The following is a 21,003-nucleotide window of genomic DNA, read 5'->3' as shown; positions in this document are numbered from 1 at the left end:
AAGGACAGATCGTGAAGCTGAGGCTCCAATACTTTGGCCACCTCATGAGAAGAGAAGACTCCCTGGAAAAGACCCTGATGTTGGGAAAGATGGATGGCACAAGGAGAAGGGGACGACAGAGGACGAGATGGTGGGACAGTGTTCTCGAAGCTACCAGCATGAGTTTGACCAAACTGCGGGAGGTAGTGGAAGACAGGAGTGCCTGGCGTGCTCTGGTCCAGGGGGTCACAAAGAGTCAGACACAACTAAACAACTAAACAACAACAACATGCAATCCACTTTAGCATTATCTAAAAGGGTGGGTTTTGGCTTTGTCCATGGAGTTTTCTTGGCAGGGATACTGGAGTGGCTTGCCGGTTCCTGCTCCAGGTGGATCACATTTGGTCAAAACTCTCCACTATGACCTGTCCATCTTGGGTGGCGCTGCACGGCATAGCTCATAGCTTCTTTGATTTATTCAAGCCCTTTCGCCACAGCAAGGCAGTGATCCATGAAGGAGTAGGCGAGTAGTCACGAAATTAAAAGACGCCTGCTTTTTGGAGGAAAGCAATGACAAACCTAGAAAGCATCTCAAAAAGCAGAGACATCACCTTCCCAACAAAGGTCCGTAAAGCTATGGTTTTCCCAGTAGTGATGTATGGAATTGAGAGCTGGACCATAAAGAAGGCTGATGGCCAAAGAATTGATGCTTTTGAATTCTGGTGCTGGAGGAGACTACCAGCATGAGTTTGACTAAACTGCGGGAAGCAGTGGAAGACAGGAGTGCCTGTCGTGCTCTGGTCCAGGGGGTCACAAAGAGTTGGACACGACTAAACGACTAAACAACAACAAAAGGGTGGATTTACAACAGGCATAGGCAAACTCGGCCCTCCAGGTGTTTTTGGGGCTACAGCTCCCATGATCCCTAGCTAACAGGACTATTGGTCAGGTATGATGGGAATTGTAGCCCCAAAACATCTGGAAGGCTGAGTTTGCCTATGCCTGATTTACAACCTCCAGCTTCTAGGCTTCACAAGTATATCATGCCTCCCACAGACAAGACTTAGCTTGGCAAGTTAAACCAGTTTCACTGTATGTTTGGAAGGGTTTCCAGTCTCCTTCCCCCCTCCCCTTTTTTCCTTTTACCTGTCCGTCTGTCTCGTGGGAGGAGGCATTTCAAGAAAGTTGCATCTGCAGATCTGCAGGCAGGTTCGGGTCTTCGCAGGAGTTTGTTTGTTTAATTCAGGCACCCCCAAACTAGGCCCTTCAGATGTTTTTGGGACTACAGTTTCCATCATCCCTGACCACTGGTCCTGTTAGCTAGGGATGATGGGAGTTGTAGTCCCAAAACATCTGGAGGGCCGAGTTTGGGGATGCCTGGTTTAATTCCTTTATTGCAAAACAATTTACATAAAACATAAACCAAAAAGCAACACAAACAAACCATAGACACTAACGGTAACAACATATCGTTTGACATTACACACACTTCCGATTCACCTCATTGTACTTTTTACGCATTGTTGGTCTATACGCACTTCTTGTTGTTTTTTCCTGTTACATACCAAGATAAATTTTTGCTTTTATAATTTCCTTGTAATTCAAGACTCACTGTAAATCTGTCAGGAGATTTGCATTGTCACAGCGCTTTCTAAGATATTCTTTAAATATTGTCCAATCTTTAATCACTTTCTGGTTTGAGTTTCCTCTTATTCTCCCATTTATTTTCGCAAGTTCTAAATATTCTATCATCTACCCTTGCCAGTCAATTTTTGTGGGGATTGAGTCACCTTTCCAGTTTTTTGCTATTAAAATTCTAGCCTCTGTGGTTGCATACATTAAAAAAAGGTTCTAAAGTTTTTATGCTCCCTAGGCGCAAGGTTAGAGGACCTGATTATTTGAAACCCCTCGCAGCAAAAGAAAGTGTCCCGTCCTCGTCACTCATCATTTCACTTCCCAACCCTTTCCTACAAACTCCCAACAACCACTCTTTGCCCCGCACATGGCGGCTCCTCCCAGCTGCGGCAGAGCACCGGAAATCACTGTAGAGACTGTGGGCTGAAACCTCTTTGAGGCAGAACTGAACTCCTCCCCTCCCCTCCTCGGAGTCGGCCCGTGCGTGCGCAGTCCGTGCGTAAGGAAAAAAAAAAAACCTTCTTCCCAGAATGCCCCGCTTGAGCGTTATGAGTGAGGCGGAAGTAGATGCCAGGAAGCCCCGCCTCATAACAATGATGGGGCCAAGATGGCGCCTGGCTATAGCTGCGCTTGTGGGCTTCGTCGTTGCTGCCCCCGGGTAAGTTATGAGGGGCTAAGGGTGGGTGGAGGGCCTCGGGCATTTTTGGGGAAGGGGAAATTGGGGCTTCCAAGTAAATGGTGGTCACCTGTGCGCCGCAAGGGTGAGTCCACACTGTACCTTTAAATCGCTTTTATACCCATTGGAACAGTCATGGCTTCCCCGCAAAGAATTCTGGGAGATGTAGTTTGCTAAGGGTGCTGAGAGCCGTTAGGTGACTCGCTTATCTCCCTCCCCCTCCCCAGCTACAATTCCCGGAGTGGCTTAACAAGCACTCTCTCTTCTTTGGGAGCTCTGGAAAATGTAATTCTGGGAGAGGAATTTGATAAACAAATAATAATAGAATTATAGAGTTGGAAGGGTCCCTGAGGATCATCTAGTCCAATCCCTGGAAATGCAGGATTGGACATTTCTTTGAAATGTTATAAATACCACCGCCCTGACCCTTCGGCGGGGTTGCAGTTTTGCAAAAAGATTCGACTGTAACCTATTGCTTTGCAATAAACAACAGTGGACTCCTAACTCCTCTTGTCTCTGAGTTTTATTGGCGTAACTCAGAAGACAAGCCACTTTTGGCTTACAACATTAAGATTAAGAGTCCGATTCTCCGCTGCAAGTCATGTCTAATAAACAAAACAAGAGAGGAAAATGACTCCATCTGCACCTAACAAGAGAGATTTTATCTTATGTACATCACTGAGGGCAGCAACCAACACTAAAGATTTCTCTAAATGTATTTGCCTGGAACCATGTTCACACCATATATTGAAAACAGTGCGATATCACTTTAAAAAGTAATGGCTCCCTCCTTTTTCTAAGCTACAAAGTCTCAAGCTTGTGCTTCTGCGGAAGCTGTTTGATTCTTCTTCACCAATATTTGTTCTTCTTTGTATCTTGAAACATGATCTTTAATTATTTTTTCCACCAATTTAACTGGAGCCGACGCTAAGTTAATCAGATGATGGGGACAAGCTTGTGGGAGAGCTGTGGCTTTTATGCCCTACCTGTGGACTTTATTGGAGCAACAGATTGGTCACTGTGAGAAACGGCACTAGAGGGGCTTTTGGTTTTATCCACCAGGACTGCCCACAATTGTCTTTAAAGTGACAGATTAGCCTGTTGCCCCCAGTACCTCTCATTTTAATCTCTCTGCAATGTTCTCTCTCTCTCTTCCTTTTTCTGTCCGGTTTCCAGGTTGGCTGAAGTGGCTTTGGAAAGTGATGGGAAAAACCCAGGTGAGAGAGGATAATTGTATCTGTTTTGGCTATGTGAGTTTGTGTTGTAGTTTGATTTCTAGCTTTATTTGTCTGGAAGAACCGAGATGGAGTGGAGGGCAGGGAGAGGTATGATAAAATTGTGCTGCAGAAGATCTGAATGTGTGTCATTTCCCTGGCTGTGTGGCCCTTAATTTTCTCAAAACACCCTTGAGTATGATGCTTAGTCCATCATCCTATTCTTACGGTAGCCAACCAGATGTCTGGGAAGCCTGACATCAATAGTTCTCTGCCCACCTTCAAAATTCCTAGCATCTAATGCTCCAAAGTATTGCCGCTTCTGACAGTGGAAGCAGAACGTTGCCATTGTGACTAGTAGCCATTGATAGCCTTTGTTGTTGTTGTTGTTTAGTCATTTAGTCGTGTCTGGCTCTTTGTGACCCCATGGACCAGAGCACACCAGGCACTCCTGTCTTCCACTGCCTCCCGCAGTTTGGTCAAACTCATGTTCATAGCTTCGAGAACACTGTCTAACCATCTCGTCCTCTGTCGTCCCCTTCTCCTTGTGCCCTCCATCTTTCACAACATCAGGGTCTTTTCCAGGGAGTCTTCTCTTCTCATGAGGTGGCCAAAGTATCGGAGCCTCAGCTTCATGATCTCTTCTTCAAGTGAGCACTCAGGGCTGATTTCCTTCAGAATGGAGAGGTTTGATCTTCTTGCAGTCCAGGAGACTCTCAAGAGTCTTCTCCAGCGCCAGAATTCAAAAGCATCAATTCTTCGGCGATCAGCCTTCTTTATGGTCCAGCTCCGTGAATGTGTCTAACCCTCTTTTGAGGCCATCCAAATTGATGGCTATCTCTGCTTCCTGTAGGAACAAGTTCCACAGGTTAACTGTGCGCTGTGGATCGGTCCTGAATCTTCCAATGTTCAGTTTTATTGGATGCCTATGAGTTCTAAAGGGACGCGGGTGGCGCTGTGGGTTAAATCACAGAGCCTAGGACTTGCCGATCAGAAGGTTGGCGGTTCGAATCCCCGCAATGGGGTGAGCTCCCGTTGCTCGGTCCCTGCTCCTGCCAACCTAGCAGTTCGAAAGCACCTCAAAGTGCAAGTAGATAAATAGGTACCACTCTGGCTGGAAGGTAAACGGTGTTTCTGTGTTCTGCTCTGGTTCGCCAGAAGGGGCCTCAGTCATGCTAGCCACATGACCCGGAAGCTGTACACCGGCTTCCTCGGCCAATAAAACGAGACGAGCGCCGCAACCCCAGAGTCGGTCACTACTGGACCTAATGGTCAGGGGTCCCTTTACCTTTACCTATGAGTTCAAATGTTATGATAGAGGGAGAAAACTAAGAGCAGTTCTGCCGGGTCAGGCCAATGGCCTATCTAGCCAGTAAAACCGCTGATAGCATTTTCCTTCATGGATTTGCCTAAGCCTCTTTCAAAGCCATCCAAGTTAGTGCCCGCTGCTGCTGCTTGCGAGCGTGAGTTGTGTAGCTTAACTCTGCGCTGCATAAAGAGCTGTGTGTGTCTGTTTTGTTGAAGCTGACTCCTGAATTCCTCTTTGGCTTCCTGCAGCCAGTTTGCCTGGGGCCACGCCGTGTTGGCAAAGCGAGGATTTCGTGGTGACCCAGCATTGCGCTCCCTGCCAGAGTTTTCAGGCGGTAAGTGAACCTCCCGACAGGAACAAAAAGTTGGGCAAGGGTAAAAATGAAACACCTTTACTGCTGCTAAAATATGTGCAAAAGTGATTGATGTTCCCACTTTCAAACATATCTTATCCGCTGTAGTGTTTAATGCCACAAAATAAGATAACGGACACAGAAGCTTCAATACAATAATAACGCAGAAGGTAAAATGATGTCCTATAGTCAGTCAAGGCCAGTACTGAGCTCAGTATGGTCTACACCAGGGGTAGGCAACCTAAGGCCCGGGGGCCAGATCTGGCCCAATTGCCTTCTCAATCTGGCCCGCGGATGGTCTGGGAATGAGCATGTTTTTACATGAATAGAATGTGTCCTTTTATTTAAAATGCATCTCTGGGTTACTTGTAGGGCCTGCCTGGTGTTTTTACGTGCGTAGAATGTGTGCTTTTATTTAAAATGCGTCTCTGGGTTATTTGTGGGGCATAGGAATTTGTTCATATTTTTTTTCCAAAATATAGTCTGGGCCACCACATGATCTGAGGGGCAGTGCACCGGCCCCCTGCTGAAAAAGGTTGTTGACCCCTGATTTACACTGACAGGTCACGGTTCTCCAGGGTATCAGATGGAGAATCTTTCCTATCCCCACAGGCAGATCTCAGGGGTTGAACCTGGGACGTTATGCATACAAACTGGATGCTCTTATCACTGATCTATATTCCTTCCTTTAAAAATAAAGATGCTATTCCTCAAGATTCTGAATAAAAGGCTAACTTAAATAGGAAGCAGCCTTAACACTGACTCAGACCAGTGTCCGTCAAGCTCATTATTGTCTTCAAACTGACTGGCAGGAGCATTCCAGGGATTCAGGCAGGGCTCTCTTTCAGCCCCAGAGATGCCATTGCGGATTGAACTTGGGTCCTTTGTGTGATGCAAAGCCAGTGTTCTACTATAGCAGAATGGGGAAGGGGGGGGTTCCCCGTGCCCCGGTCAGAAGCGATCAGCTCCTCGGTTGGTTATTGCAACAGAACTGAATCGCAGGCGCTTGGCAGCAGTGTTATTTAATGAAACGTGTGCTCTCGGTTGTAGAAAACGATGCCAGAATGCAGCGTGACGGGCTTCATTGAGCAGATCAACTGCAGCGCTTCCAAGAAGGGAGAATACAAGAGGTGAGATCACTGGGAGGAGAAGAGCGGTGTGCCTTGCCACCTGGGGTGCTGCCTCTGGCAGTGGTCAGCAGCAGACCCTGCTGGAGCAAGGGGTGTCGCAGATCAGTTACACAGGATGGCGGTGAAGGCAAGCCTCTGGCAGTGAGAGGCGGCCCTCCAAACCTTTCTTATCTGGCCCTTAAGGCTCTCTGCAGGCCACACACCTCACCAGCCCTGATTCATAGCCTCCTTGGCTGTACCTGGCTGGGATGTGTCCCTGAAGTCTCTGATCATGCCTCTTGCCTGCAATCTCTTGCCTGCCACTGTAACTGGTTCGTCATGGATGCTTCAGCTGAGATTCCCACACTGCAGGGGGTTGGACTCGATGGCCCTCAGATGTGCTGCTAACAACTTCCTACTGAAGCAGGAAGGGCCCTGTAAGCCTCTGGGTTAAAGGGGAGGAGATCATGGCAGTCTGAAAGCTGAGAAACAAGAAGGTTTTTCTTCTTCTCTTCTCTTTTTGAAAACCCCTGCCCTGGTAACAGCCAACCAGCTCTCCCGTTTGTCAGGAATACTCCCTTCCATTCCTACCCTCCCGCTGGTTTTCTGTTCCTCCTGACAGACAGCATTCCATGGCCGCTGAGAAGGCTTGTTTTGCAGGGGGAACTAATCCCTGAAGATCCCACCCAATATTTGTTCTTCTGCAAACGCCAGAGTTTCCATGAGCTAGCTTTCATCTCGTTTCAGTACGTTTCCGAGCACAATTCAAAGTATTGGTGCTGACCTTTAAAGCCCTAAACGGTCTTGGCCCGGTATACCTGAAGGAGTGTCTCCACCCCCATCGTTCAGCCCGGACGCTGAGGTCCAGCGCCGAGGGCCTTCTGGCAGTTCCCTCACTGCGAGAAGCCAAGTTACAGGGAACCAGGCAGAGGGCCTTCTCGGTAATGGCACCTGCCCTGTGGAACGCCCTCCCACCAGATGTCAAAGAGAAAAACAACTACCAGACTTTTAGAAGACATCTGAAGGCAGCCCTGTTTAGGGAAGCTTTTAATGTTTAATAAGTTATTGTATTTTAATATTCCGTTGGAAGCTGACCAGAGTGGCTGGAGAAACCCAGCCAGATGGGCAGTGTACAAATAATGAATTATTATTATTATTATTATTAATCAGTCCCTCTGCCCCTTTCAACCTTTAGCCACATAGCTGTGGCACTTGGCTCTTCAGTTTGCCACTAGAGGGAGCAGCCAACCCATTTTAACTCGCCTCCCTGATTCATTCTGTGCTTCGACTCGCAGGTGAAGGGCCTAACCAAACCACTTCCCAGCCATCCCTGTTTCCCTTATGCTGTTCTGTCGTGTGGGGCGTCTTGGGATGGGAACGCACACCGCTCCCTTCCGCATGCTCCCTCCTCGGTGTGTCCATCAGCAGAGAGTCACGCTCACCTTGCCTTCTCCTTGCAGCTGCCGTTCCATGGAGATGGAAGCTCGCATCTTCTGGAAGTTCGAGGGCGCCATGCTTGGCGTGGCGGCCGTCTTCGCCCTGCTGGTGGTATGTCGGCAGCGCATGCTGGACCGCAGAGCCTTGGAGAAAGTGCGCAAGCAGATAGAATCCATCTAGTGGCGCCGGGGTCTCTCGCCGCTCTTTTTGGAACAGAACCTAGCGGCAGCGGTTGGGGGACAGCGGCGGGAACGAATCTTCCATTGGACTGTTTGGAGGAGGGAACGAGGACCCCCGTGCTCATTGGGAAGTATTTCCTCCCCCCTTCACTTCTGGCCACTAGGGAATGCTGCTTCCCACACCTGGGACCTAAAGGCACTTGGACTGAAACGGTTGCATTGAAACGTGGGCAACTTGCTTTGTTTGCTGAACATCCTGGGCACTTGTACAAAGAACAGTCCCGCTCCCCACATGGTCTGTGGTGCATCCTGACTTGGTTTGCTGCGTGGTCGCGGTATGTTGCAAACTCCTTGGCCTCTCTAGATTTTGTTGGATTCAAAGCAGCAAGCCCAGCACCTCCCTAGTCATACCACTGTTTTATTAAAGACCAGAAACCCCAGCGAGCGTCTCTAAATCATGCAAGGAAAGTGACTGATCTCTGCCCTTATTCATGCAGTTCCAAAGCCCTTTCATTTTGAGGGTGTGGGAAATGTAGCTCTATTTTGGCTTTTTAAAAAAGCCGTCCTGTGTATTGTCTGGGGGCGGGGGGCAGGGGGCGGGGAGGGTTGCTACCAGGACTTTACTGTGGCGTATTTTAAACAGCCGTCCCTCCAGGATTTCTCTGTAAGAAACCTCAATGTGATTAAAAGCACGATGAAGCTTTCCGAACGCGCGTGCTCTTTGTATCCGGTGCTGGTAGATCAATTTTTATTTTTTGTGGTGGCAGATTTGTGTGGCCCAGCAGAAGCCAAATGGGACAGAACTGGATCTGTTTGGCTCGGTGGAACTGAGGCCAGAGCAGGCAGAATGATTCATTTGGAAAAAACTGGGGAGCAGAGATGTTAAGGGGAGGAACGGGGCGCCTTGATGAAACCTCTATGCCTTGGTTTGGCTACAACTTTTGCATTTTGTCAGCTTGGCCTGCATACACACCACCCATTTAATGCACAGGGCTCCCCCAAAGCATCCTGGGAGATGTAGTTTACCCACCACAGAGTTACCCTTAAAAACTACAATTCCCAGGATTCTTTTTTGGGTGGGGATGGGTCATGCACAAAGCCATGGGCTTGAGAGGACAGGGAATTTAGGCGTTCCAATGTCGTGGGGTGGGGCGGTTTGTGAGTGGGCAAGTGTGACAAAAAGCCCAGTGCCTCAAGCCCACCTCTCTTTCTGACATTTTTGTGTGTGGAACACCCATGAAATCAAAAGCAGTGTGCAAAAATTTGCAGGCTGCACACTTGTGTTTGAGTGCAGGAGCTCTCGGGTTCAACCTCTGGCAGGTAGGGCTGAGGGAGACCTGGAAGGTCTCTACCGGTCAGTGTAGACAAAGCTGAGCTAGATGGAGCAATGGCCTGACTCGAAATAAGGTGGCTTCCTGTGTTCTTCTGTGTTACGAGGGTCCACTGGGAGTTCCTGGCACAAAAACTCCAAATCTTTGAACCCCAAAGGTGGGCGGGAGTAGCTAGAAGCTAGAAGCTAGTGTCATTTGCATTGTGTGGTTACAGATCCCCACTGGATGAAACCAAAGGCCTCTGTGTCACGCACAGCATCCTATTGCTTTCACTGACCAGCCAGAAGGTACGAAATAGCCAATACTCAGGGCAGGAATTCAGTAGCCCTCTTCTGGGGAAGTGCCTGGGCACTGAGGGGATGTGAGCCTGGAGAAGAGGAGGTTAAGGGGTGATATGATAGCCATGTTCAAATATATAAAAGGATGTCACATAGAGGAGGGAGAAAGGTTGTTTTCTGCTGCTCCAGAGAAGCGGACACGGAGCAGTGGATCCAAACTACAAGAAAGAAGATTCCACCTAAACATTAGGAAGAACTTCCTGACAGTAAGAGCTGTTCGACAGTGGAATTTGCTGCCAAGGAGTGTGGTGGAGTCTCCTTCTTTGGAGGTCTTTAAGCAGAGGCTTGACAACCATATGTCAGGAGTGCTCTGATGGTGTTTCCTGCTTGGCAGGGGGTTGGACTCGATGGCCCTTGTGGTCTCTTCCAACTCTATGATTCTATGATTAGGGTGGCTGGACGGTTTGCTAGCAGCTGCAAACCTGACCAGGGCATCTCAACACCGACCTGCCAGTCTAGCATTTAATAAAACCATGAAATGATTGTGAAGCACCTCTTGCTTTTTGCTGCTGCTAGTGACGTGGTGTGCATTCCTTGCGCTAACGTTCATCGTGTTCATTGTGGCTGGAGAAAGGTACCTCTGCCATCCATGATCACAGCGCCAGGCAGGCTCCCTTGGTTATCTCCCGCTTGGACTACTGCAATGCGCTGTATGTGGGGCTACCTTTGAAGGTGACCTGGAAACTACAACTAATCCAGAACGCGGCAGCTAGACTGGTGACTGGGAGCGGCCGCCGAGACCACATAACACCGGTCTTGAAAGACCTACATTGGCTCCCAGTACGTTTCCGAGCACAATTCAAAGTGTTGGTGTTGACCTTTAAAGCCCTAAATGGCCTCGGCCCAATATACCTGAAGGAGCGTCTCCACCCCCATCGTTCTACCCGGACGCTGAGGTCCAGCGCCGAGGGCCTTCTGGCGGTTCCCTCATTGTGAGAAGCAAAGCTACAGGGAACCAGGCAGAGGGCCTTCTCGGTAGTGGCGCCCGCCCTTGTGGAACGCCCTCCCAGCAGATGTCAAAGAGATAAACAACTACCTGACATTCAGAAGACATCTTAAGGCAGCCCTGTTTAGGGGAGTTTTTAATGTGTGACATCTTAGTGCATTTTTGGCCTTTGTGGAAGCCGCCCAGAGTTGCTGGGGAAACCCAGCCAGATGGGCCGGGTACAAATAATAAATTATTGTTATTATTATTATTGGGATACATCTGAATCTTGTGGGTTTTAAATATATGATTTCCCTTTTCCTGGCCTTCCAGCCATTCAGGCTGTGTCACCCACCTCCTTTAACCTGAATTATTGCCCCCTCCCTTTAGCACCCATCCATAGATTTCCAGGAAAAAAATGTACATTGCACATGCTCAGAAGCTCCCTTTTATTTCTTCCGCAGCCCGGCTCCAGGGTTCCGTTGAAGCTTGCCCACTTCCCCGGATCATCACCTGTCCCCTCATGGAGCTGGTGCGTTGCAATGAGGCAGGAAGCGGGAAGTCGCTGACACAGGTGGGGAGGGAAAATGTGGCGCGAAATCCCATAATTTCACAAGCACTTGAGGAGGAAAGCATTGCAGGCCGATCCGCGGGGGCAGTTGCAGAGCTTGCCGATCCGGGCGCCTTTCCTGACGGCACACAGGTCACCGAAGGAACACTGTGAGAAGGGGGGGGGGAGAAGGATGGTTAAAAAAGTCAATCCCTCTTCCCAGGGAACTCTGGGAATTGTAGTTCTGGGCTCTCCTCCTGAGAACTCGCCGCTCATAACAAACTACAGTTCCCAGATGTCCTGACTATTCCTGGACCAATGAGGACAAGCGACTGGAATTTAATTTGAGCACCCCATAGCTCACCGGAAGCTGTTTTAACTGTTCCCATCGCTACTGAGAGCCTTCTCAGTGATGGCTCCGACCTGGTGGAATGCTCTGTCCCATGAGACCAGGGCCCTGCAGGATTTAACTTCCTTCCGCAGGGCCTGTAAGACAGAGCTATTCCGCCTGGCTTTCAATCTGAATTTAGCCCGATCTTTTATTCCCCTTCCTTCCCTCCCCCTCCCCTTTTTATGAAGATTACCCGCTCTGGTATCCCACAGCTAATTCTCCCCTGGTCTCCATGCTGGCCCAAATAGGACTAATTTAGCAGCTAGCCCTGGTCATCATCTAATGTTTATTGGATGGATTTCCCCCCTAAATTGATTTTTGAATTCTGAATTTATTGTTATTCACGTTTTATACTGTATTTTATGCTGGTTTCTGTTGCATCAGTTAAGTGTTTTAAATTTGTTGTTAGCTGCCCTGAGCCCGGTTTTCTGAACCGGGAAGGGCGGGGTATAAATAAATAATAATAATAATTATTATTATTATTATTATTATTATTATTATTATTATTACAGCCCCCTCCTGAAGCAGGGAGACAATGGCAAGGTGGGCTGGGCAGGGGTTTCTGAAGACACAAGCACTTCTGGGAGCTCCACAGGCTCTTCAGATCCTCCTGAAGCTCCTCTCTCGAAGACTCCTCCTTTCCCCCTTGCTCTGGCTGCACGGTCTTCCTGATCATGACCCCCTTCTTCCTCCCACGATGCCAGCTGCCTCAGGGGGGGGGCACAGGACCCCACTCCTCCGAGATCATCCTCCCTCCCTGTCTCCTCTGCCCGCATATTCCTGCCCTTCTCAGGCTCCTGCCCATCCTGGACATCAGGATTCTTGGGGGCAGGGAGCCACAACTCTTTAAACCAGGCTTCCTCAGCCTCGGCCCTCCAGATGTTCTTGGCCTGCAACTCCCATGATCCCTAGCGAGCAGGACCAGTGGTCAGGGATGCTGGGAATTGTAGTCTCAAAACATCTGGAGGGCCGAGGTTGAGAAAGCCTGCTTTAAACTCTGCCAAGCGCTTTAATCCGTGCTGCCTTTGTCGAGGGAGGAGGAGAAGAGCAGAGCCAGGATTGCTTGCCCCAAGCTGGCTCTAGTTCTGTCAGCCATTTGCTCTGGCGCCACCTGCTGTTGGGCTCCCAGCTTCGCACCCTATCAAGCCCAATGGGCACTGGTCTCCCCTGGGTGCACCATTGTTAAGGGTGGAGGGCGGACCAGTTTTGCTATTAATCCCTCTTCCCAGGGAACTCTGGGAATTATATTTCTGTGAGGGAGATAAGGTCCCCCCCCCTCACAATCCTCAGGGCCCTTAACAAGCTACAGTTCCCAGAATCCTTTGGGGCAAGCCGTGCCTGTGTAAACTACAGTTCCCAGAATCCTTTGGGGGAAGCCATGCCTGTGTGAAGTGGGATGATACTGGTCCAACATTTGCACCGCTCCAATCCCTCCCTCCCTGGCTCTCATCCCCTGCATCCATCGGCAACTATCCAAGCAGCGCCCGGTACCTTGGGAACTTGGTTGAATTTCTTCTCCCAAGTGGAGACCTTCTTATGCTGCAGCTTCTCCAGCACCTCCTGAAGTTCATCCAGCTGGAGAGGAAAGGAAGAGGTTGAGGAATTATTAAGGTGTGAGAAGAGCGTCTGGCGTGATTCCTGCTTCCATAAGAGGCCAGAGGCGGCTATTATGGCTCGCTATTATGGCCCACCTCTGCCCTCCAGGTGTTATTGGACTACATCCCCCATCATCCCTGAGCATTGGCCATGCTGGCTGGGGCTGATGGGAAGTGGAGTCCAGCGACACCTGGACTTGCCAGAGGCTCCCCAACTTCTGCTGTAAGTAATGAGCACACATTATGGTCAAGAACTTGTAGCTCCCAATTGCTGTGTTGTATCACCAACAGTGTCTGGAGGACACGAGCTTTCCCATCCGTTTCCTAAGGACTAGAAACTTGATGGTTTTTAAAAGAAAAAATGCACTTAACTTTTTTCGCTGGAGGGTTGGATCTTTCATAGATCCGTTTCTATGCATTTTTTTAAAGAATCTCGTCCTCAAGTGGATGCCTTCTGTACGTTGTTGAGACTCTAACTCACATCCGCCCCAACCAGCACAGCCAGGGATCAGGGATGATGGGAGTTGTAGTCCAGCGACATTTCGAGGGTCAAAGGCTTCCTAATCCCTGGCCTTCATCCCACCTAGTAAGAATTTGCATCTTCCCCAACATTTTTTCTGTTGTCCATTTAGGGGTCTCTTAATCATAAGCTAAGGGACGCGGGTGGCGCTGTGGGTAAAACTTCAGCGCCTAGGACTTGCCGATCGCATGGTCGGCGGTTCGAATCCCCGCAGCGGGGTGAGCTCCCGTCGTTTGGTCCCAGCTCCTGCCCACCTAGCAGTTCGAAAGCACCCTTAAGTGCAAGTAGATAAATAGGTACCACTTACTAGCGGGAAGGTAAATGGCGTTCCGTGTGCTGCTTTGGTTCGCCAGAGCAGCTTCGTCACACTGGCCACATGACCTGGAAGTGTCTGCGGACAGCGCTGGCTCCCGGCCTCTTAAGTGAGATGAGCGCACAACCCTAGAGTCTGTCAAGACTGGCCCGTACGGGCAGGGGTACCTTTACCTTAATCATAAGATAAGGGACGCGGGTGGCGCTGTGGGTTAAACCACAGAGCCTAGGACTTGCTGATCAGAAGGTTGGCGGTTCGAATCTCTGCAACGGGGTGAGCTCCTGTTGCTCAGTCCCTGCTCCTGCCAACCTAGCAGTTCGAAAGCCCGTCAAAGTGCAAGTAGATAAACAGGTACCGCTCCGGTGGGAAGGTAAACATCATTTCTGTGCGCTGCTCTGGTTCGCCAGAAGCAGCTTAGTCATACTGGCCGGCTCCCTCGGCCAATAAAGTGAGATGAGCGCCGCAACCCCAGAGTCGGTCACGACTGGACCTAATAGTCAGGGGTCCTTTTACCTTTAATCATAAGATATTTAGGCGATTAATAGGCTCGGTTTCCATAAGAATGAAAAATGAGAAGCATTCCAAAGCCAAGGAAACAGATAGAGTTTGTTCTGGAGAGCCACGGGGCATGTTTTTTTCACACGGTGTAGAATCAGCAGTGCAGTTAGATAATGTTTAGACTCTGGACTTAATGGTCTGGGGGGTGTGTGTCTTTAGATAGTAATGTGCATTACATTACCTCCTCCAAAATGTGCTCAGCCAGGCCTGGTGTATCAGGGAACCCTGGCTGGCCAGTCCACTGAGTGGGGCCCTGGACTTCTGCCCCGAAGTCCCACTCGGATGGCGCCAGTGTGGGGGGAGTATCATCCACCTATCTTCCAAAATCCTGCCCTGTCAGCATTGCTGAGCATAATAACTGTACTCCACTCACGGTCACACCATCTGCTGTGATGGCCGCTCACTTAAATGGAAAAATAAAATAAAATGAATAATCCATGAATTTGCCTGTCAACGGCTACTGCTCATGAACAATAGCTCTATGGAACCTGCTTCTGAATACCAGTTCCTGGGAGGCAAGAGCTGGAGAAGGCCTGTTTCTTTATTGCCCTGCTTGCAGGCTTCTCGGAGGCTTCTGATTGGCTGCTGTGACAGCGGAATGCTAGGCTAGATAGAATGTTGGTCTGAATCAGAAGGGCTCAGAGGCTTCTGATTGGCTGCTGCAGGCAGCGGAATGCTAGGCTAGATGGAATGTTGGTCTGATGAAGAAGGGTGTTTTGGAGGCATCTGATTGGCTGCTGTGGCAGCGGAATGCTGGGCTGGATGGAATGTTGGTCTGATAGGGAAGGGCTTCTCAGAGGTTTCTGATTGGCTGCTGTGGCAGCAGAATGCTGGGCTAGATGGAATGTTGGTCTGATGAAGAAGGGTGTTTTGGAGGCATCTGATTGGCTGCTGTGGCAGCGGAATGCTGGGCTGGATGGAATGTTGGTCTGATGAAGAAGGGTGTTTTGGAGGCATCTGATTGGCTGCTGTGGCAGCGGAATGCTGGGCTGGATGGAATGTTGGTCTGATGAAGAAGGGTGTTTTGGAGGCATCTGATTGGCTGCTGTGGCAGCGGAATGTTAGGCTAGATGGAATTTTGGTCTGATAGGGAAGGGCTTCTCAGAGGCTTCTGATTGGCTGCTGCAGGCAGCAGAATGCTGGAAGGGATGGAATGTTGGTCAGATGGGGAATGTCCAGAGGTTTGTGGCATTTGATACACATAGCCCAGAGAAGCAGCAACTGGAGAAAAGGGTGTGGCTCATTGGCAGAGCATCCATCTTGCATGCAGAAGGTCCCAGGATCAATCCTCATCATCTCCAGGTAGGGTTTGGAGTGAACCCGGCCTGAAACCCTGGAGTGACCCTGCCAGTCAGTGTAGACAATACTGAGCCAGATGGACCAATGATCTTCCTTGGTATAAAGGAGCATCCTCTGTTCTCATTACGGTCCAGCACCATCTTCAAATATGTGATGGGCTTTTTCTTAGTTTAGAGCAAACTTGTTCTGTTTCCCCAGAACATAGGACCTGAACCAACACGCTCAAATTGCATGAAAAATAATTTAAAAATAGCCTGCTCCTCAATTTAAGTATTTTGCTTCTCACCTGCCCCAATTTTTATGCTCCCCTCCCTGGAAAAATTATTGCAGATGTCCAGGGGGTCAGACTAGATGACCCTTGAACCTTCTCCCAACTCTGATCCTCTCTGCCTCTCTCTCTCTAACATTTTAACAGGGTTCTCTCCCCCCACCCCCAGTCAATAGCAAATGTTTACATTGATGAATCTAACAGATTAAGTGTGTCAGGTCTGGATATTAGCAGAGAATTCTGTTCCTCAGCAAGTGGGGAGCATCTTCTGGTCTTGTTTGGCTCATATCCAAGAAATGATGCAATTGGTTCCATGTGATGGGTCCTGGTGGTACAAGCAGCTTTGAACGGTGTTTTCCTTCCTGGCAGCAGAGTGTGTGCCCCCCCCCCCAAAAAAACCCCTCTATCTCTTCCTCCTGTGGCTGCCTAGCAAACTTGGTCTAAGATAGATACATCCTCAAAGCAGTTTCTGATCCAGCATGTTTCATCTCCTGGCGGAATAAACACCCCAAATCTCATGCTAAAATATGTCTGTGGATCCCTGGTTGCCAGCTCTGTTTCCCTCTCAAACCTATAAGGGCAGGTCAGCCTGGTTCTCACTTGCAGATAAGATAGCGGAGAACGGGAGGTGGCGACCTGGTCGCAGTGGCGTAGCATGGGGGGGTGCAGGGGGGGCCGGCCGCACCGGCGCAACATCTGGGGGGGGGCGCTCGCACTCGCAGCTCTCTGCCCCTACCTGGCTCACTCTCTCTCACTACAGTGCTGGCTGTGCGAATCCGATCCGAGCCGCCGGGTCGCCGCCCACTGTGGAGGGGAGGGTGCCAGGCGTGCGGTGCGGTGTGGAGAGAGAGCGAGGGACTATCTGGGGGAGGGACAGTGCAGCGGGGGGGGGAGCGCAAATTACTTGCCTTGCCCCGGGTGCTGACAACCCACGCTACGCCACTGCCTGGTCGTGTTTGTTCTTACCGGTCAGCAGCTGCAGTCAGACTCTGATCTGGTTCTAAGAGCTACGCTCTTCCCTGTGCAAGCGTGCTTGATCTGCTCTCATTCTCCCAACCCCTCGGATGATCTTGCCGGTTTCCTTTGTCCTCCCATTCTCCTAAAGACTTGGACCAATTCCTGATTGACGGCTAGATTGCATTTATATCCCCACCTTGCCTGAGGCGGTGTACATTTTCCTCCTCATTTCATCCCAACACAACAACCCTGTGAGGTAGGTGAGGCTGGGAAGCAGCAACTGTTCCAGGGTTGCCCAGTGAGCTTAATGGCTGAGAGGGGATTTGAACCCTGATCCCCCAGCTCTACTCTAACCACTACACCACACTGTCTTATTCTGGCTGCGGCAGCAGCTCCGAAGTTGGAGCAAATGAAGAACATAGCCCTCTCCTCCCTTGCACATCCCAGTAGACTGGTATTCGCTGACCCAAGGCTAGAGTGCGAGAAGAACCCTGGTGGTTCTGAACTAAGGTCCATCAACCCCAGTATCCTGTCTCCTACAGTGGTCAGCTGGAAAGGATGGGGAACTTTTGGCTCTCCAGATGGGGCTAGACTCCAGTCGTCACCATGCCTTATTATTTGGTACTGGGCACCACAGTTCAAGAAGGACACGGACAAACTGGAACGTGTCCAGAGGAGGGCAACCAAAATGGTCAAAGGCCTGGAAACGATGCCTTATGAGGAACGGCTAAGGGAGCTGGGCATGTTTAGCCTGGAGAAGAGGAGGTTAAGGGGTGATATGATAGCCATGTTCAAATATATAAAAGGATGTCACATAGAGGAGGGAGAAAGGTTGTTTTCTGCTGCTCCAGAGAAGCGGACACGGAGCAATGGATCCAAACTACGATTCTATGATTGGCCCATTCCAGACGGGGGCTCATCTCTGGGAGTTTGAGCCCATTGATGTCTGGAGGACCACAGGTTCCACACTCCTAGCCTATGGGGTATTATTATTATTTATTAAATTGGTAAACCGTCCTATGCCTGCAGGACTCACGGAGTTTCTCAACAGAAAAAAACCAACACAATATGAAAACACAAAATACATAATCGAAGCAAGAACAACTCAATAATCCCACACCAATACATTTTGAAACGGTATTGGATGTCAATCAGCCAAAGGCCTGGTTAAGTAAAGGGTAAAGGGACCCCTGACCATTAGGTCCAGTCGTGGCCGACTCTGGGGTTGCGGCGCTCATCTCGCTTTACTAGCCGAGGGAGCCGGCGTACAGCTTCCAGCTCATGTGGCCAGCATGACTAAGCTGCTTCTGGCAAACCAGAGCAGCGCACGGAAATGGCATTTACCTTCCCGCCGGAGTGGTACCTATTTATCTACTTGCACTTTGACGTGCTTTCGAACTGCTAGGTTGCCAGGAGCAGGGACTGAGCAATGGGAGCTCACCCCATCGCGGGGATTCGAACCGCCGACCTTCAGATCGGCAAGTCCTAGGCTCTGTGGTTTAACCCACAGCGCCACCCACATCCCAAAGGCCTGGTTAAAGAGTAACATTTTTGCCTGGCACTTAATGAAGGCTCCAGCCAAGCCTCCCTGGGGAGAGCATTCCACGTTGGGGGAAGCCACAGTAGAAAAGGTCCATTTTTGGGTTGCAGAAGTAGACTGCCTCTGAGACTGGAGGCTCCATTCTTAACAATCATGGCTATCGGCCTAAGAAGTGCTTTGCTGGAGCGGACCAAAGGTACACAGACTCCATCCTGGAGGGCTTGAAGCTGAGTGGTAGACGTTCCCCGTTCAATCCCTGGCATTTTCTGGTAAGCCTGGGATAGTCCCCTGCCTAAAACCCCGGAGAGCTGCTGCTGGTCAGTGCAGACAATACTGAACTAGATGCACCAACGACTGGATTCAGTATAATACATGTTCTTTTTACATTAAGCCCTTTATCCAGAACCATGGAGCCGGAAATCTCACTTGCTTCTTTAGAAGGTCTGTGGAGTAGTTGCTTTGCATGCAGAAGGTTCCAGGTTCAAATCTCCAGCATCTCTAGGGAGAGCTTCGGATGTCCCCTGCCTCGAACCCTGGAGAGCTGCTGCCAGTCAGTGTAGGGAATACTAACCTAGATGGACCAATGGTCTGACTGTATAAGGCAGTTTCCTACATTCTATGAGACAGGTTCTTCTTCTTCTTCTTCTTCTTCTTCTTCTTCTTCTTCTTCTTCTTCTTCTTCTTTGTATTTTTATTCCACCTTCTCCCCAATACAGTGGTACCTCTGGTTAAGAACCTTATTCATCCTGGAGGTCTGTTCTTAACCAGAAACTGTTCTTAACCTGAAGCACCATTTTAGCTAATGGGGCCTCCCGCTGCTGCCGTGCTGCCGCCACACGATTTCTGTTCTCACCCTGAAGCAAAGTTCTTAACCCGAAGTACTATTTCTGGATTAGCGGCGTCTGTAACCTGAAACATCTGTGACCCAATGTACCACTGTACACATCCCACTGGTTCTGCTCTATACCACAAATCCATTAAGCGGACGTCTGTTTTGCCCTGGCGGTGAATATCCTTGGGTACCACCCTTTGGGCGTCAGTGTCATGGGATAGCCACCTCCAAATATCTCGAAGGATGTAAGATGGAGCAAGCTTATTTCCTGCTGCTCCGGAGCGTAGGACCTCAACCAACACATTTAATTCACAAGAAAGGAGATTCCGACTAAACATTTTTGGGGGAAACTTTCTGACGGGAAAAGCTGTTCGACAGGGGAACGGGCTAACTCAGAACTCTTCTGGGAGGTTTTCAAATTCTTTTAAGTTGCCCTTCCCACATGGCAGAGGGGGTTCGACTTAGATGACCCTAGGGAACCTCTCTCTACTCTACAATTATGCCCAAAGGAGGGTTGCCTAACCCCTCTGCGCATCCTTGCTCACCGGGTGCAATTTATCCGCTGCCCCCCCTGCACCGTGGCAGCCCACGGACGGGAACCACCCGGAGACCTCGCCTCTTTTACTCACCAGTTCCTTCTCGTGCGCCTGGTAGGAGTGCTTGAAAGGGAACTCCTGGGGTGCCCGGCCGGCTGTGGCGAGGCTTCTGTGTGCCGCCCAAATCAGGCAGAGCAGGAAGGCCACCGAGCCCAGTTGGGAGCGGTCCATTGTGGACAGGATCCGAAAGAGCAAGCTGAAAGCTCAGGGCTGAGGGAAGAGAGCAAGACAGAGACTGTGAGCAAAGAGCCACAGGAACTGTCCACGGTGCTGAAGTCTGATGCCTGTTTTCTCTGGCTTAGCAGGAGAGCGAGCGAGCCTGTCAGCTTGCGAGCCAGGCGGAGGGGGGGGGGGGTTGTCTTGGGAAGAGAGGGGAGTGAGGTCCCCCCCCCTCAGCCTGTGTCCCCACAGGAGGGGTGGGGAGGCATGTGGAAGTGGTGGGTGGGTGTGGGGAAGAGAGCTAGGCACACAGCTGGGTGCAAAATTGCTGCTGGCACCCCCCAGGGGTGGGCGCTGCGTGGGGTGCTTAAGCGGGAGAGGGCCCCCCCCCCTCTGGCTGACTATTTATCAGAGGTTTACTCTGCAAATTGCAATTTTGGCAAGCGGCGGGAGGCATTAGATTGAGCACAGAGCCTCATCCATCATCTTGGCCGGGGGCCCAGCGCTTTGCTGGGAGCAGAATGGGCTGGGAATTAGCTCGCTCCCCCGCCCAATAACCGTTGATTCTGATGTTCCTCCCCTGAGCATCTCTGAGCCTAATGATCTGCTATTATTCTGTCCTGTTATTATTAGAATTAATCATTGCTGGAGAGCGTCGCTGTGTCCAAAAGCGCTTAGAAATCCCGGCCTTCGTTCTCCCTCTCTCCCTCCCTATGCCCTTCTGTATTGAATGTCTAGAGCACTTGCTTTGCATACAGAAGGGCCTGGGTTCAATCCTCAGCTAGGGCTTGTCCGAAGCCTTGGAGAGCTGCTGCCAGTCAGTGTAGGTAATTCTGAGCTGGATGGATCAGTGGTCTGCTTCGGTAGGAAGCAACTACCTATGTCCCTCTGGAAAGCAGCCCTTTATTCAGAACCATGAGGACTAGATCCTTAGAGTCATA

The 21,003-nt window shown here is 50.1% G+C and overlaps 2 protein-coding genes across 2 annotated transcripts; one reads left to right on the top strand and one right to left on the bottom strand.

Moving 5' to 3' along the window:
- Positions 1 to 1,648: 1,648 nt before the first annotated feature.
- Positions 1,649 to 8,595, top strand: JTB (jumping translocation breakpoint). The gene is made up of 5 exons (XM_083416865.1): positions 1,649 to 2,272; positions 3,467 to 3,507; positions 5,062 to 5,147; positions 6,216 to 6,295; positions 7,735 to 8,595. The coding sequence occupies exons 1-5, from the start codon at positions 2,145 to 2,147 to the stop codon at positions 7,889 to 7,891; spliced, it is 492 nt and encodes a 163-aa protein (XP_083272991.1). The 5' UTR covers positions 1,649 to 2,144; the 3' UTR covers positions 7,892 to 8,595.
- A 2,324-nt stretch (positions 8,596 to 10,919) lies between these two features.
- LOC310666206 (cocaine- and amphetamine-regulated transcript protein-like) lies at positions 10,920 to 20,769 on the bottom strand. The gene is made up of 3 exons (XM_083416890.1): positions 19,937 to 20,769; positions 12,917 to 13,000; positions 10,920 to 11,202 (listed from the first exon to the last, which is right to left on the bottom strand). Exons 1-3 carry the CDS (start codon positions 20,072 to 20,074, stop codon positions 11,095 to 11,097), a joined length of 330 nt encoding a protein of 109 aa, XP_083273016.1. The 5' UTR covers positions 20,075 to 20,769; the 3' UTR covers positions 10,920 to 11,094.
- Positions 20,770 to 21,003: the final 234 nt, after the last annotated feature.

This window comes from Podarcis tiliguerta (assembly GCF_965153285.1).
Source record: "Podarcis tiliguerta genome assembly, chromosome: 16".
NCBI lineage: Eukaryota > Metazoa > Chordata > Lepidosauria > Squamata > Lacertidae > Podarcis > Podarcis tiliguerta.
This window is presented reverse-complemented; position numbering and strand designations above follow the sequence as displayed.

What these genes read in the sequence shown, in the direction of transcription:
- JTB (XM_083416865.1), top strand. Translation starts at nt 2,145, where the DNA reads ATGCCCCGCTTGAGCGTTATGAGTGAGGCGGAAGTAGATGCCAGGAAG. An exon ending in CCTGCCAGAGTTTTCAGGCG is followed by an intron (nt 5,148 to 6,215) that starts GTAAGTGAACCT and finishes TCTCGGTTGTAG; the next exon opens with AAAACGATGCCAGAATGCAG. An exon ending in AAGAAGGGAGAATACAAGAG is followed by an intron (nt 6,296 to 7,734) that starts GTGAGATCACTG and finishes TTCTCCTTGCAG; the next exon opens with CTGCCGTTCCATGGAGATGG.
- LOC310666206 (XM_083416890.1), bottom strand. Translation starts at nt 20,074, where the DNA reads ATGGACCGCTCCCAACTGGGCTCGGTGGCCTTCCTGCTCTGCCTGATT. An exon ending in AGGCGCACGAGAAGGAACTG is followed by an intron (nt 13,001 to 19,936) that starts GTGAGTAAAAGA and finishes TTTCCTCTCCAG; the next exon opens with CTGGATGAACTTCAGGAGGT. An exon ending in AATTCAACCAAGTTCCCAAG is followed by an intron (nt 11,203 to 12,916) that starts GTACCGGGCGCT and finishes CCCTTCTCACAG; the next exon opens with TGTTCCTTCGGTGACCTGTG.